Below are 15,551 nucleotides of genomic sequence, written 5' to 3' on the forward strand. Positions count from 1 at the left end.
CTCTCGTATATGAATGGGCAATAAAAGCGAACTAAAGTAGTCGTACAAGTGCAGCAACCAGTGGCAAAGTAGCTGCTCTCTTGGCCCAGTTTGACCGTATGCTGCATTTTTCTGCTCGCTTCAATTCGTTTCACTCGTGCTGCGCTCACTTTCTTCCCAACGAAGGTCAAGCCATCGAATGACACCGTTTTATGAACGTGCGGCTCAAGCTCACATGACCGCGCACTCCCGCTCCACGAGAAATAACGAAGAGAAAAAATAATAAAGAAATACACACACACACACACATTTTCAGAACCGCTTGTCCCATACGGGGTCACGGGGAACCGGAGCCTACCCGGGAACACAGGGGCGCAAGGCCAGAGGGGGAGGGAACACACCCAGGACGGGACGCCAGTCCGTCGCAAGGCACCCCAAGCAGGACTCGAACCCCAGACCCACTGGACAGCAGGACTGTGGTCCAACCCACTGCGCCACCGCATCCCCCCAATAAAGAAATAAAGCATAATAAATATAATAAATAATAAAGAAAAATTAAATGAACCACGCAAATAAAAAATGTGTACTGTGTCAGTGTTTTTTGTTTTTTAACTTCAACTTTATTAAAATAAAGTTATATCATGCACAGTTAAAAACAAATGTCAATAAGTTTACAACTAAACAAATTAAACACAACTACATTTCCTACAGTTGGTGAACAAAACTTACTAAGAGATCATTACATAAAATACATTGTCACGATACAATAACATAAAGTCTCTTTCCAATAACATACATTCAAAACTCATAAAAAGAAAACAATCCCCTTCCTGCCTACAAAATGTACAACTGACCTACATCTTCCACACACCAACACACCCATGAAAGGACTGTCCCCCAATAGCAGCCTGACCTGAAACATCATATATCACATACATGCATCTCCAAAACATATGAGATACTTCTTCTAGATTACCATGTCATCAATATCAAAAACCAGTTAAAAGTGCACAGGGTAACCAAATAAAAACAAAGGCTCCTAAAATTCAGTGAACTAAGTACTATACGCATAAAATCCACGTATAAACAAGAATAAATACAAGAAAGAAATATAAATATACAAGGGGGTAAGATACAAGAAAGTGCAATATATTTTGAAGGGATGAAATTCCATAAAGCAGATGCCCATCTTCACAGCTTCAAGAACGTTCTTCCATGAGGCCTTTCCATCTGTCCTTTGCCTCGTTGTAGCCTCAGGCATCACATCCCGCTTTATCCTGAACTTCAGTTCAGCTCGAGTTTTCAAAAAAACAGCATAGGCTCCTATTTTCAACCCCTTTCGGACAAGGTTAATGCGTGCATTCCACAATTCTCTCTTTGTCAAACTTACAATCAACCATATCCTACCAGAGGCTGCTTTGCTTACTTTGGGGGACAGTCCCTTTATAATGTCATCAGAAGTTAACGCCATCTTGCCGTCTAACTCCCTGCACAAGGGCTCGACCAGTGACCAGACTGTCCTGGCATAACCACAATCCCAAAAACGTTTAATCGTTTCTGCACCTGAACGGCTAGGGTCGTGGGCATTCAGGATGTCCGGTCAACCCGTGCCTATAAAGTTTTTCCATCACAGGCAATCTTTCGTGAACGCACTGCCAGTTGAGATCTTGCAGTCTATTGTTGAGCCCCTTTGGCTGAATTTGGGCCCAAAGGTCATCCCCAAGGCCCAACATCACTCGCGTTCCCCTCCTGTCCAGCAAAGCATTATATAACACTTTATGCTTAAGGAGGGTGCTAGCATCAGCGTCTGCCAGAATGATCTTACTCCATTTCACCATCTGCTTGTAGTGGTCTGGCAGAGACTCGGCCTTGGGTCCAACATTGGACCACGAATTCACCAAATGCCGCAAAGGGAAGGACAGCCAGAGGCGAACAAAATGCTGGTGTGGGTGTTCCAGGGGAGCTGCTAGACGGAAGCAGTGCTGCGCAAAAAAAAAAAAAGGCAATCAAATTTCAGAGGGAAGTCAGGGACCCCTCTTCTGTCCTTCCCTAGGTACATCACTTCCCTCCTCATATACTCATATTTCTCACTCCATACCAAGCCAAACACATCTTTAACAAACTCTTTCCATAAGTTGCGAGGCATGGAGTAGATGTGAGCTAAGTAAAGTAAGGTCGGGAGGACACCGCCCTTCAAAATCGACACCTTACCCAGGAAGGACAGGGACCTCACCTTCCATAGCCCCATCTTCTGCCTATCGCAAGGTGCTCCTTCCAGTTGACCTCGCCTGCTCCTCCTGAAAGAAAACTCACACCCAGCACTCTGAGGGGACCCCTGCAAAGCAAGAGACCACCAAAGGTATCTTTTCTCGCTCTCCAAAATCCAAAGTACTTCACCTCTGTCTTCCCGAGGTTGAGCGCCGAACCCGAGGCCCTCCCAAACGTCTGAGTCAGCTGCAGCACTTGGGCGCGTCACCGGTCGGAGCACGCAAACAAAACGGTATCGTCCGCGTACTGAGCTAACGTAACAGTCTTTCCACCACCTCGCGGAATGAGCGGCCCATCTATTCCTGGGTAGGCCCGAATTGCTGCCACCAGCGGCTCCAGGTACAGAACGTAGAGAAGGGGAGACAGCGGGCAGCCCTGTCTTACCCCACTCAGCTGGGGCACCACTCCTCGAGAGAGCCATTGATGGAGACTTGGCTGCCAACCCCATTGTAGAGTATTCGAACCCACCCAAGGAAAATGGGGCAAAAAACCTAGTCTGCCCAAGATGTTAAAGAGGAAGTTGTGGTCCACCCGATCGAACGCCTTCTCCCGGTCCAGGCTGACCAGCAAGATGGGGACCCTCCTGTCCTCCACCCAGGCGATCACGTCTCGGATAAGATGGCCGAGAACCCCGCATGTCTGGTCTTCATGGACCAGGAGCGCCGTAACCTTCCTCAGACGCTAGGTAAGGATTTTAGCTATTTAGTAAAACTGTCAAGCTGTATAGATGAGTAAATAACTAAGTTGTTAAATGTAATAAGTTGCTTTGCAGAAGATCATCACCTAAATGAATGAAGGCAAATTAATTTATTAAAGTGGGGAGTCGTGGAATGTTGTAGCGGGGGTCCAGAATTCCAGGCTACACCTCCATGGTATAGTTGTAAGAGAAGAGCACTGGGGAAAGTACGGACTGATATAGTTCAACGTAAATAGTTGGTATTAGTGTCTATTTCTGTACATAGTCGTGTGTTCTCTTCTGATTGGGTGTGGTATTGCTTACGCGTACTTTGCCATGGGGGGGATTCTGGGGAGTTCGAGGGGTGACCCCCTAACCATTGGGTGGGGAAGGGGCACTTAGAGTGACCTGGGGGAACTCCCCACTGTTATGGGACTGCTTGGTATTGTTTTTGTTAAGATTGTTGTTTGCTGTTGATCTTTGTGTTTGATTGTGGATTTTTAATGTATTGTTTTTGTTGTGTGTATTATTGATAACTTTATTAAATAGAGTTTGGAAGAAAAAAAAATCTTTTCTGTTCTTTTTGGCTAAGATTGTTTTTTTTTGCTTTCTTGCCACGAGGTGCTGCTGCATAGCTTAGAGGTTATCCTCTAGAAGGCTTTTATTTTCCTTTGGGTAGCCTAGCGACTGCTGCTATCACGGGGTGTGCTGGAGTTTTTTGTTTCCTAAATCCCTTTATTAGTTTTATGTTAGTTTACATGTGAAGCTTTCGCCAAGAAGGACTCTATCTGCAAGGGAGGAACTTTCAATGGGCACACCACTGAAGAATACAGCTGGACCATTGGCGAAAACAATGGACATCGGCAGAACTTCTTTTCCGCCGAATGGAATGCAGGCAGCAGATGGAGGACCGTTGAAAAACACAGCCCATTTTTATTGGAGATCCCAGGAGGAAGATAGAGACTTCCACGACCGACTTACCTTTATAAAACAGGTCATTTTGTGTCTCCTTGGTCTTACTGTGGAGGATGTTATTTGCATTCAACGGAATAACCCGCTGAGGTTCTTTGATATCACTTTAACCAGAGAACTTTGTTTTAAAAGGATGATTAAGAGTTGCAGAACTGTCGCCGATCATTCTGCATTGAAATTTTATGATGTTGAGAACCGCTGGGTTAACAACCAGCGCATAGTGACTGTGCATGTTTTTCACCCTTTTATTACAGCGGAGTCGATACGAGAATTTTTACAAAGGTATGTTGAAGTTTTGCCGGGTCACAAAGACATGAGGGATGAACTTCATTTCTGGAATGGGAAAAGACAGTTTTGGGTCCGTTTGCTCCCTGATCCACAAGGTTTTGATGGGTTTCGCCACCCACCCGCTACTTTTAATTTGGGCACAAGCAAGGGCTATTTATTTTATTCTAACCAGCCACCCTTCTGCCGAGTGTGTCAGGGGTTTGGGCATACGGGGGCTGAGTGCACCAATATGCGGTGCAATAACTGTCTGGAGAAAGGTCATATGGCTAGAGATTGTAATGGTCCATACAGGTGTAATATCTGCGGGGCAGAAGATCATCTTGCCTGCACCTGCTCTCAGAGGAAACCCACCTATGCTGACGCCGTGTCGGGGAGCCGGGTGTCTAGCGGAAGGGAGGAAGAAGTGTTGGCTCAACCTGATGTTGCTGAGGAGCAGGTGCATGCAGAGTTGGCAGTAGAGAAGGAACACCTGATGTTTGTGACCCCAAGGACTACGCCCACCAAAGCCCAGGGTGCCCCAAAGGATACAAATAGGAAAAGGAGTAAAGGCCATACTCCAAAGGTATACAAGAAGAGCAGAAAAGAGGAGGGGGTGAGCAGGAAAGAGGAAAAGCCAGCAGCAAAGATGGAGGAGGACCGAGACCGATGTTTGCTGATAGGGGATGGGAGCCACAGGGATTGGCCGGTTGTGGCTGCACCCCCGTACAGTATGATGAGTTCCCCTCTTTATTCAGACCAGAATGATGATATCAGTGAGCAGCCATATGTTGCTGTAGACTTCCAGAGTATGATAGAAATGTCGGGAGGGGAATGATTTTGTTTTAAATTTATTTTTAATGAATTTTAGTAGAGTTTTTTATTGTTCTTATGGTTGGTTAATTATTTAATTTGCCCCTTTTATGACTGATTTTAAAATTTTAACCTTAAACGTCAGAGGACTGAAGAATGCCTTGAAAAGAGCAGCAATGTTTGACAGGATTAGATTCTATCTGGTGATAAATTATTAGAAGAAACCCCTCTAGTGGCCTCCTCATCCTCCGCATTCTCCTCCAGGGCTGAAGGTGAGGCAGAGCGGTTAAGGGGAGGCCTGTACTAAAAGGGTATTGTAAATAGTGCTGCACCTGAGTCCTGAACTGGAAATTTTATGATAAAAAGTCTGGCTCCTTAAACACAACACTACCTCCTGACTGTGGAAAGGTGACACTGAAATTCTGGTTTCCGTTGTACTTTCAACTTCGTAAACCATATCATTATTTGCCCAGGTGAGACATTTAATGAGAGACTTTATGCAGCAGTCTCCATTCATCAAATTCTGCTCTCAAAGCAGACTAACCCTTTATTAACCCTTATTAAGGTTAAATAATTTTAAAATAATAATAATAATTATTATTATAATTAACAAGTAAATAATCTGTTAAATAAAGGATTTATTACAAACCAACTTTCAACATCAGGCTCTTCACAAGGATTTACCCATTTGTTCGCATAGGCAATTTTCACTGGATCATTGTAGGGTTTTTCCCCCGTGTGTAAGAACACGCACTGTTTCAGGTGGCTCAACTTCTTAAAGCCCTTGCTGCAGTAGGAACATCTGGAGAAATCAAGCAGCGGCAAATTCACACCACACACATCTATCTGTATGAGAGAAACAGGTTATAGAATATTTCGCAGACATTAAGGGTAGCAGGTAAAGGTTGCTTGCCTTGATCAAGGCACTTATCCTCAATTTATACAGTAAGAATCCGTGCACTTTGAAAGGGTATGACAATATGATAACTGGCTCTTTTGGTTGCAGTGGGAATTGAAAGGCACAATTATCATAGATACTGTTCCCCTTGGTAGTAAAACTTCCCAAGGAAAGAGTATAAAGTATGAAACTGGAAGGAAACAACTGTTGCATGCTGTGCTCTGAAGTGTGCCGAGACAGTATGCCGTCAAACAATGATCTGTAGGCCCTCCTGCTGCCTTCATCACTGTCCTCTGGGAACTCCTGGCTGTGGTAAGGCAACTGAAGGTCGGCCTGAGGTGGATCCTGGAGCAGGCAACTGGGCTGCTAAAACAAGGCAACGTTATCGGCAGGTGCCCAACTCTTTTTTCACAGGGACAATGGACGCAACGCTGCCTGGACTCAGATCAGTGCACTGCCTCTTGTAACGCTGCAATGATTATCGTGACCATAGAAGTTCAAGTGAAAACTCAAATGAACAGCTGGTGCTGGACCTTTTATTAATAGCTTAAAAACTGAGTACTTATAAAAAGAGCAGTGTAAATAAAGAGCCTGTCAGACAGGTGAACCAGAGTACACCTGATTCAGACTGCTGGTGTGTACCGCGTCGGTGCTGGACACATGTAAGAGGTTGTGTGGCTGGTAGCTGGAGGACAGGACCTGTGACTCCAGGGTGCTGGAGTCCTGCAGTTGCTGGACCATTGAGAACCGGGGCTGTTGAGTGAATTAGTCTGTCTAATTAGTCTGGAAGCCTGTGGCGCCACACACACACACACACAAAAGTGCAAACATGAGCACACATAAATCCCAATACCCAGCCAGGAAGTCTGCTGGGACTCTTGAAGGGTCTTTCATTTAGTCATTTAGCAAACAACATTCCATTTTACATTTTCGTGTCTTTATTGAACAATCAAAGTCATTGACAAAAAAAGTATTTAAGTACTTTTTTCTTCAAAACAAATTGTATCTGGCCAACGAACAAAGGCATTAAGGCGGCATGTATTTCACTCAAGTCTTTTTTGGCTTCATGTCTGATACATAATCTCAGAGATATCAAAAAGGAACTCCAAAAATACACACACACACACACACACACACACACACACACATTTTCAGAACCGCTAGTCCCTTACGGGGTCACGGGGAACCGGAGCCTACCCGGCAACACAGGGCGTAAGGCCGGAGGGGGAAGGGGACACACCCAGGACAGGACGCCAGTCCGCCAGTCCGCCGCAAGGCACCCCAAGCGGGACTCGAACCCCAGACCCACCGGAGAGTAGGACTGCGGTCCAACCCACTGCGCCACCGCACCCCCCTCCAAAAATACAATAACATCTTTATTTTTCTAAACATTACTGGCACTGCAAGCCCACACTACTACTGTAAAACACTTGGGTACTCTATATTTCTAAATATTTTTATCCCTTGTTCACATACTCTGTCTTCTCACCTGTCTTGTCACTGTCATTCTGTCTGTGCTGTGGAAGTTCCTGTCACCAAGACAAATTCCTTGTATGTGCGAACATACTTGGCAATAAAGCTCGTTCTGATTCTGATTCTGATTAACCTAATTATCCTCCTTTATAAAACTAACGCAACTACTAATGTCCCGGGGAGCGTAACTGGTTCAGTAACTAGTCCGTGACATGCCCGTGCAGCTCTTCTGTAGTATGTGCTTCTCCTTCCATGGAACGAGTTTGGTAGATGGCATCAGCAGACAGCGTAGCATGACAGGAGATTCAGACTCTGATTCCTAGGAGGAGGGGGAGTTAACATAACCAGTGCGCATTCAGGTATGCTATACCCATGCACTGCATATAAATTACTACAACTTAATGTACCTTCGACAGGGGGTGTGGTGGTGCAGTGGGTTGGACCACAGTCCTGCTGTCCGGTGGGTTTGGGGTTCGAGTCCTGCTTGGGGTGCCTTGCGACAGACTGGCGTCCCGTCCTGGGTGTGCCCCCTCCAGCCTTGCGCCCTGTGTTCCTGGGTGGGCTCTGGTTCCCCGCGACCCTGTGTGGGACAAGCGGTTCTGAAAATGTGTGTGTGTGTGTGTGTGTGTGTGTGTAAGTAATGTACCTTCTAAAGACTTGAGTAATTCATTCAGACTAAGCACGTGAAATGAAATGGTGACAGAGGAACATCAGGTAACAACAAACAGCTTCTATGAGAAATTGCCAACCTTTATCACAGGCTGCTTTTTGCTTTGCCTGTGCAAAGTTCAGTCGGTTCTGCTCCACTGCAGTACGGTTTGCCTCTGGGCCGCTGCTGTGAGATGGGCTGCTCTCTTCATTCAGATAGGCCAGGCCTAGGTGCTGCTGGCCCAACTTCAGGTGGTGACAGATGCGCTTGAGCTCACGGGAAGATGACTCGTTCCCAAAATTATTATGGCCAGAGCCCACAAGGTTGTCATGGAAATCTGTCTTAAGGTCGCTGGCCATCTTCCCTGCTGGACCCTTCTTCACTGCTGGGCTGTAGCCAGGAAGGGCTGAGGCCATGGGGCGGCAGAGTGAGGCTCGTCGCCTGGAGGATGCCCGTCTGCGGGCAGTGCGAGTACGGAACGAGTCTCGAATTCCACCTATACCCAGGTGCAGCATCTCCAGTAGGGTGAGGAGGAGGCAGAGCCCGCTGACGGCATACATGATGAGCAGGAAGATGGTTTTCTCCGTTGGCCTTGAGACAAAGCAGTCCACAGTGTGGGGACATGGACTGCGCGTGCACATGTAGGAGGGGACCACTTCAAACCCATACAGGATATACTGGCCAAACAGGAAGCCCACCTCAAACGCCACACGTGCCACCAACTGCAATACGTACACCTTCATTAGGCCGTCCCTCTGGATCCTACGGCAGCCATCATGCTTCTTTGCGGAGCACTGATTATTCTTCTCTTTATCAACCTCACTGGTCTCCAAAATCATAGGATCTTCCTCAGCGTTGTCCTCCATCTCTTCACATGCACGATTAGTACGCCTGTTGATGGTTAAATTCTTCCCCCGAGGATGGTGCTCGTCATCGTTCATGCGGGCAATTCTGTGCATGGTGAATCCAAGGTACATGATCGTAGGAGTGGTGACCATTATCACCTGAAAGATCCAGAACCTGACATGCGAAAGGGGCGCAAAGGCATCATAGCACACATTCTCACAACCTGGCTGCCCCGTGTTGCATGTGAACATGCTCTGCTCATCGTCGTAGATGGACTCCCCACCCACCGCAGTGAGCACGATGCAGAACACAATGAGCACAGTCAACCACGTCTTCCCCACAAATGTGGAGTGGTAGGAGATCTCATCCAGCAGCTGGGTGAGGAAACTCCAGCTCATGGTGCTTCCTGGGTGAGTATTTCACGTCTGCAAAGAAAGCAAAGTCATTTTACTAAATAACACTTCAGAAACCTCCTACAGCTTGGGAGAGGGAAAAAACTTCACTTTATATATCGACCGTGCAATTCCCAATTAAATACAGATTCAGCAGCTGTGCGACACATTCACTTAATTCCGCAGAACAGCACTGCTGCTTCTACTAGATGCGTCTGCACCTCCGTTACCACAAAACATTTTTGTCCGCTAGTGGTGTCACCATAAGTTCTCATGGGAACAAGAAGGCTTTATTTGCACTACCGCTCAATAGTGCAATTAAGGTATGGCAGGCTTTTTAAATTTGGGATCTGATCATTTTTCCTTTCCATAACAAATGGTCACAACAGAAATTTGCACAACGGGTTGATTTCATGAAACAAGTTGACCCTTAGAGGGCTGGGTGTAGTACCCAAGTCCTTCAAACACTCAACACATAGAAGCCTGGGATTTCTCCGATGTGCTTGCTTAAATAGATTAAAACATCATGGAGGTGCAACATAAGGAACCTAAATCAAATAATCTGCTTCCATTTGGCGGGTGCGGTGGCGCATCGGATTTGGCCGGGTCTGGGGTTCGCGTGCCGCCTGGGGTGCCCTGCGCCGGGCTAGGCTCCGACTCACCGCGACCCCGCTCGGGACAAGCGCTGGCGTGTGTGCGCGCACTTCCATTTGCAGGATTTAGGTGTTCTGCTTTAACTTTTGACCTCCAGATAACACAGCATTTTGCTTTTTAAAAAATAAAAATCCTGGGACACAAGTTCAGACAAAAATGTTAAGTGCTAAAAGTGCAATAAAGCAATGAAAAGTGCAGTGATTTTAAGAAGTAATGACATCAGTCTTAATTCCCCGGCTCGGAATAAATTCGGTACTAAATTAAATACGCCTAAAAAATATGCCGCGTTACACTTTCTATTTGGCTAATTCCTGTTCATTTTTAGTTTATTTCAATTGCAGGCTCTTCATGTCTAATCTTGGTGTAATGTGGAACAGAACTTTTTGGGGATCCCATATTGTTTTGGTAAGTGCATTTAACAAACACTTACTGATGGCAGCAGTATTTCAGCGGTCATTCAGTTTAAAACAATGTTTTAAACCACAACTCCATAGATCTACAACAGCTGCGGATAAATTTCTGTAATTGTGTGGTATCAGTTTTTTCTTTCTTTATTGTTACCACGGTTAACTTATGGTACAGCAAATGACTACTAAAAATAAGAAAATATCAGTCAGTAAGTAAAACAATGTTGGTGTCACGGTTGCGCGTAGCGCGGACGGACCCAAGTGCAGAGTGTTCGGATCGATGTGCACGGAAGCCGAATCAGAATCCATAATCATAATCGAGGGGCAGGCGAGGGTCGGGCGATCAGCAAACGTCGTAGAAAGGGCTAGGCAAAGGGTCGAAGTCGGAATGGGTCTCTCAGTAATACGGTTCGCAGGGAAACAAGGAGGCAAAACAAGATTCCGCATCTGGGCTTCCTCGGCTTCCCTCTTTATAGTCGTTCCCATCAGGGAACGGCAGGTGTCGCAGATGTGCCAGATGCGGAGAACGTGACAGTTGGGCCCAAGTATTCAGAGTGGTACAGACAGCAATGTACAGTGAGAGACAGTACAGAGCACATCAACAGTGAGAGACAATACAGAAAGTCGCCAGGCAGGTACAGAAGGACCCCAGTCTTACCCCCATCCTCCACACCCCATCCCCCCCGTGTCTCTGTTGCAGCGCCCGGAGGTTTTTATAACCGGCGGCTCTCCCTCGGCAGGTCCGTGTCGGTTTGTCCACCAGAAGAGATTGTAATCCCCGTGTGTCCAGGCGTGCCTTTGCTGCCTCCTTCAATGCGTGGTCCCGTGCCGGTCGGTCTGGATCTGAAACTGCCGTAGCAAGCTGTGTTGTAAGTCAATAGACATACTAAATGCAGGTATCAGCGTATCTATTTGTTGCTGTAACTTTTTTACCTGAGTAGCAAGACGCTGAATTGTGACCAAATCATCACCGCAACAGCCCAAGTGGAACACAATCACCTTCATCATCTTCATCTACAAGTGCAACAATACGTCTAGCCATTGTAAATGTAATGTGAGAATCAAAACAGAAATGTGACCACGTATAACTGGAAAGAGAACTAGCTAAAGTAGGTTACATTAGCACATTTGCATAGTAAGACAGCATATCACAATGCATAAGAAAATTATCATCAAATATCACTGCATGCATGTATTCCCCTTGAATTCAGCACAGTCTTTTTTGTTATTTTGCTATTAACTATTAACATATATTACACACTCACATACAATTATTAACCTGTGAACTTTTTTTTCCACGTTGTGTAGAACTCCGTACAGCTGTCAGTACTAGAGTCCTGTTATGCGTCCTTTCCTATTCTGAAGTTGAACCGCGCATTTTGCATCCACAGTCCGAATCATGAATGCACAAACACCCGCGTCCTTGCACACAGTCTCCAACTGCAGATCCAGTCGCACCACAAACACAGTGACGGAAAGGCTTCAGGAGGGGGGGGACAACCCCTCAGGCTCCACAATAATACTGTGGCGCGCAGCGCCGTGGGTTTGGATGGGGCTAAGAAGGACGCGGAGGCAGCATTCATAACGAACGATTTATTCGAACACGAACACAACAGAAATAATGTTCTCGGTCCGAGAACCCCTTTTCCTGCAGGACCTGCGCTTACAGCCGACCTGCTTTAGCACTCCTCAATTCTCTAACCACAGTGGCAGACACAGTCAACCCACCATTTCCCCGCGAAGTGGCCCCAGCGGTTACAGACATTATTTACAGATTTCCCACAATGCAACTATTTATATTAAATCAGTAACGCGGGTCGTTACAATACGTCATCATTACAATGGTTAGTACTTGGATGGGGGACCGCCTGTGAATACCAGGTGCTGTAAGCTTTTTTTTTTTTAAATTATAATTTCATTATTGATTTACTTATTTATTTTTATTTTATTTTCCCCTCTGTTTTATTTCGCACGCGAGGAACCGCTCTCCGCCACCCCTAACTTTTTCAGGCTCCAGTCGGGGCTCCCACCTGAAGCGCGAGTAATTGTCTGGAAAGAGTCACTCAGTGTTTCTTTTCTGTAGCAGGATTTCAATTCTCCCCCGTGTTTAACACTTTTGTGACTCCAGGAGTTTATTTACAACTGTTTATTCTTCTCTTGACTTTCTTTTTGTCTTGTTCGGTGTGTGATTTTAATGTGTGACATGGACCGCAGTAGATACTGAAAGTCATCATGACCACTTTTCATTGGACTCCCCGTGAGTGGTTCACGAGAGAGGCAACAGCGCGCTCCGCTTCGTGCGGCCAAAGCCCAACTCCTTGCGTGAGCCTTTCGCGGGCAGCAGCTACAAGTAGGGCGCACACGGCACTGGTGCTCACTTACGGTCATACCACCCTGCTATATGTCCGATCTAGGAAGCTAAGCAGGGTCGGGCCTGATTAGTAGTACTTGGATGAGAGACCACCTGGGAATACCAGGTACTGTAAGCATTTTTTTTTTAAACTTATAATTCATTATTGATTTCCTTATTTATTCACTTTTATGTATTGATTTTTGGGGGGGTGCAGTGGCGTAGTGGGTTGGACCGCTGTCCTGCTCTCCGGTGGGTCTGGGGTTCGAGTCCCGCTTGGGGTGCCTTGCGACGGACTGGCGTCCCGTCCTGGCTGTGTCCCCTCCCCCTCCAGACTTACGCCCTGAGTTGCCGGGTTAGGCTCCGGTTCCCCGCGACCCCGTATGGGACAAGCGGTTCTGAAAATGTGTGTGTATTTATTTTTATTTTATTTTCACCTCTGTTTTGTTTTGCACGCGAGGAACCACTCTCCACCACCCCTCACTTTTTCAGGCTCCAGTCGGGGCTCCCACCTGAAGCGCGATTATTGTCTGGAAACAGTCACTCTTCAGTGTTTCGTTCCTGTATGTTGGAGGTTCTATTCAGTCTGCTCTCATGTTGGTGAAGTATCGATCACATGACCTTTTTACGTGATATGTTCTGACGAAGCACATATGTATATGTAAATAAATGTTCTCCCCTTCCGGTTTAAGCAAACCGATGGTGTGAGCGTGTACTTTGTTATCTCCGTTAAGTATAATTAATTTACCACTTCGCTAATGCAGAGATGGATGCGCCAACAGGTTATGGACCCAGGAGAGAAGTTGGTAACAGACTGAGTAGACTGTGTTTTAACAGAGATGAAAAGAATTACGAACTTTGGGAGACAAAGTTTTTGGGCACCTGCGTTTGCTGGGACTGAAAGAGACCATACTGAAAATCCCCACACCGAGCGATAGAGAAAGTGCGGACGAAGACGAGATTGACGACACTGATAAAAATGAAGAAGCCTGCGGAATTGATTCAGGTTTTGGATGATAAAAGTCTTTCCTTTGTAATGAGAGAAGCCGCAGATGACGGAAGAAAGGCGCTGCAGATACGGAGGGGCTACTATGCAGGTAAAAGGAAGCCGTGAATTATTAACCTGTACACAGAACATCCCTTCAGAAAAAATGCAAATGAAAGTGTTACAGATTACATTATTCAGGCAGAAACGGCCATTACAGCTCTGAGGAATGTTCAGGAAACACTCAGTGATGGACTGTTGATTGCAATGATTCTTAAAGGTTTGCCAGAATCGTTTAAACCATTCGCAGTTCATGTAACACGGAGTGATGAAAATATGACTTTTGCAGAATTTTAAGACAAAGCTTGGAAGTTTTGAAAACACTGAAAAATATGCTAGGTCAAATGACGACAATGTTATAAAAGCTAGTGGTGCAGCTTCTGAGATAAGAGTTAGAGGGAGAGAGAGAAATGCAGACCCTGATTGATATTACGTGTTATAGTTGCGGTCAAAAAAGGACATAAAGCCCGGAGATGTCTAATGAACGTTGTAAAAGTCAAACACAGTGGTGTAGCTGTTGCAAAAGCTGAACACACAAAGATGCATCTTGCAGACGCAAAAGAAGAGATTTGTAATTAAACTTTATTTAGTAAAGTTATCAATAATACACAACCAAACAACACATTAAAATCCACAATCCAACAAACCCAATACCATTTTCCTACAGTTGGTCAGCAAAAGTTGCTAAGCAACCATTACATAAAACACATTATCAAGACAAAGTCTTTCCCATGACAATCCCTTTCTGACATCAAAAAATACAACTGACCCATGTCTTCCCCACACCAACACACCCAGAAGGACTGTCCCCCAGTAGCAGCTCAACTGAAGTCATCATCTTAATACATGCTTCCTTCAAAACACATAAAATACAGCATAAAACTTGGTCATAACCCTAAAACCAGACAAATAAATACAGAACAGACATACACATAAATAATCAATATAAAACTCAGTGCACAAAACCACATAGTAAAACAAAGCCATTAAAATCTATGAGTAACACTTATACAAATAACCTATATAAGTTAAAAATATTAGTTAAAGGTGCACAAACCCAAACCACTAAAATCTGTGAATAAATACTGCACAACTAAGAAAAAAACCACACAAACAGATATCAAAAATAAATATACAAAGGGGTAAGATACAAGAAAGTACAATATGTTTTAAAAGAATGCAGTTCCATAAAGCAAACATCCATCCTCAGGGCTTCAAACACATTTATCCACGAGGTCTTTCCATCTGTCTTTTGCCTCGTGGTAGCCCCAGGCAATCCACACACACACATTTTCAGAACCGCTCGTCCCATACGGGGTCACGGGGAACCGGAGCCTACCCGGCAACACAGGGCGTAAGGCCAGAGGGGGAGGGGACACACCCAGGACGGGACGCCAGTCCGCCGCAAGGCACCCCAAGCGAGACTCAAACCCCAGACCCACCGGACAGCAGGACCGTGGTCCAACCCACTGCGCCACCCGCTTTATTCTGAACTTAAGTTCAGCTCGAATCTTCAAAAAGACACCATAAGCTCCCATTTTCAACCCCTTTCGGACAAGGTTAATGCGTGCATTCCACAATTCTTTCTTTGTCAAACTCACAATCAACCAGATCCTACCAGAGGTTGCTTTATTTGCCTTGGGGGACAGTCCCTTCATGATATTATCAAAGGTCAATGCTATCTCGCCGTCTAACTCTCTGCACAAGGGCTCAACCAAAGACCAGACCATCCCGGCATAACCGCAATCCCAAAAAACGTGCTTAATCGTTTCCGCACCCAAACACTGGGGTTGCGGGCAGTTGGGACGTCCGGTCAACCCGTACCTGTAAAGTTTCTCCATCACGGGTAATCTATCGTGAAGACA

General features: G+C 45.7%; 1 protein-coding gene across 1 annotated transcript; it reads right to left on the reverse strand.

Annotated features, from left to right (window-relative positions):
- Window positions 1-7,909: 7,909 nt before the first annotated feature.
- LOC108930121 (gap junction gamma-1 protein-like) lies at window positions 7,910-9,236 on the reverse strand (the record flags this gene model as incomplete). The annotated part of the gene is made up of 2 exons (XM_018745195.1): window positions 8,093-9,236; window positions 7,910-7,923 (listed from the first exon to the last, which is right to left on the reverse strand). Coding segments are annotated over exons 1-2 (1,158 nt in total), but the record flags the coding sequence as incomplete, so codon positions are not given.
- Between the last annotated feature and the right edge of the window lie 6,315 nt (window positions 9,237-15,551).

The sequence above is a fragment of the Scleropages formosus genome, chromosome 13, assembly GCF_900964775.1.
Source record: "Scleropages formosus chromosome 13, fSclFor1.1, whole genome shotgun sequence".
Classification (NCBI taxonomy): domain Eukaryota; kingdom Metazoa; phylum Chordata; class Actinopteri; order Osteoglossiformes; family Osteoglossidae; genus Scleropages; species Scleropages formosus.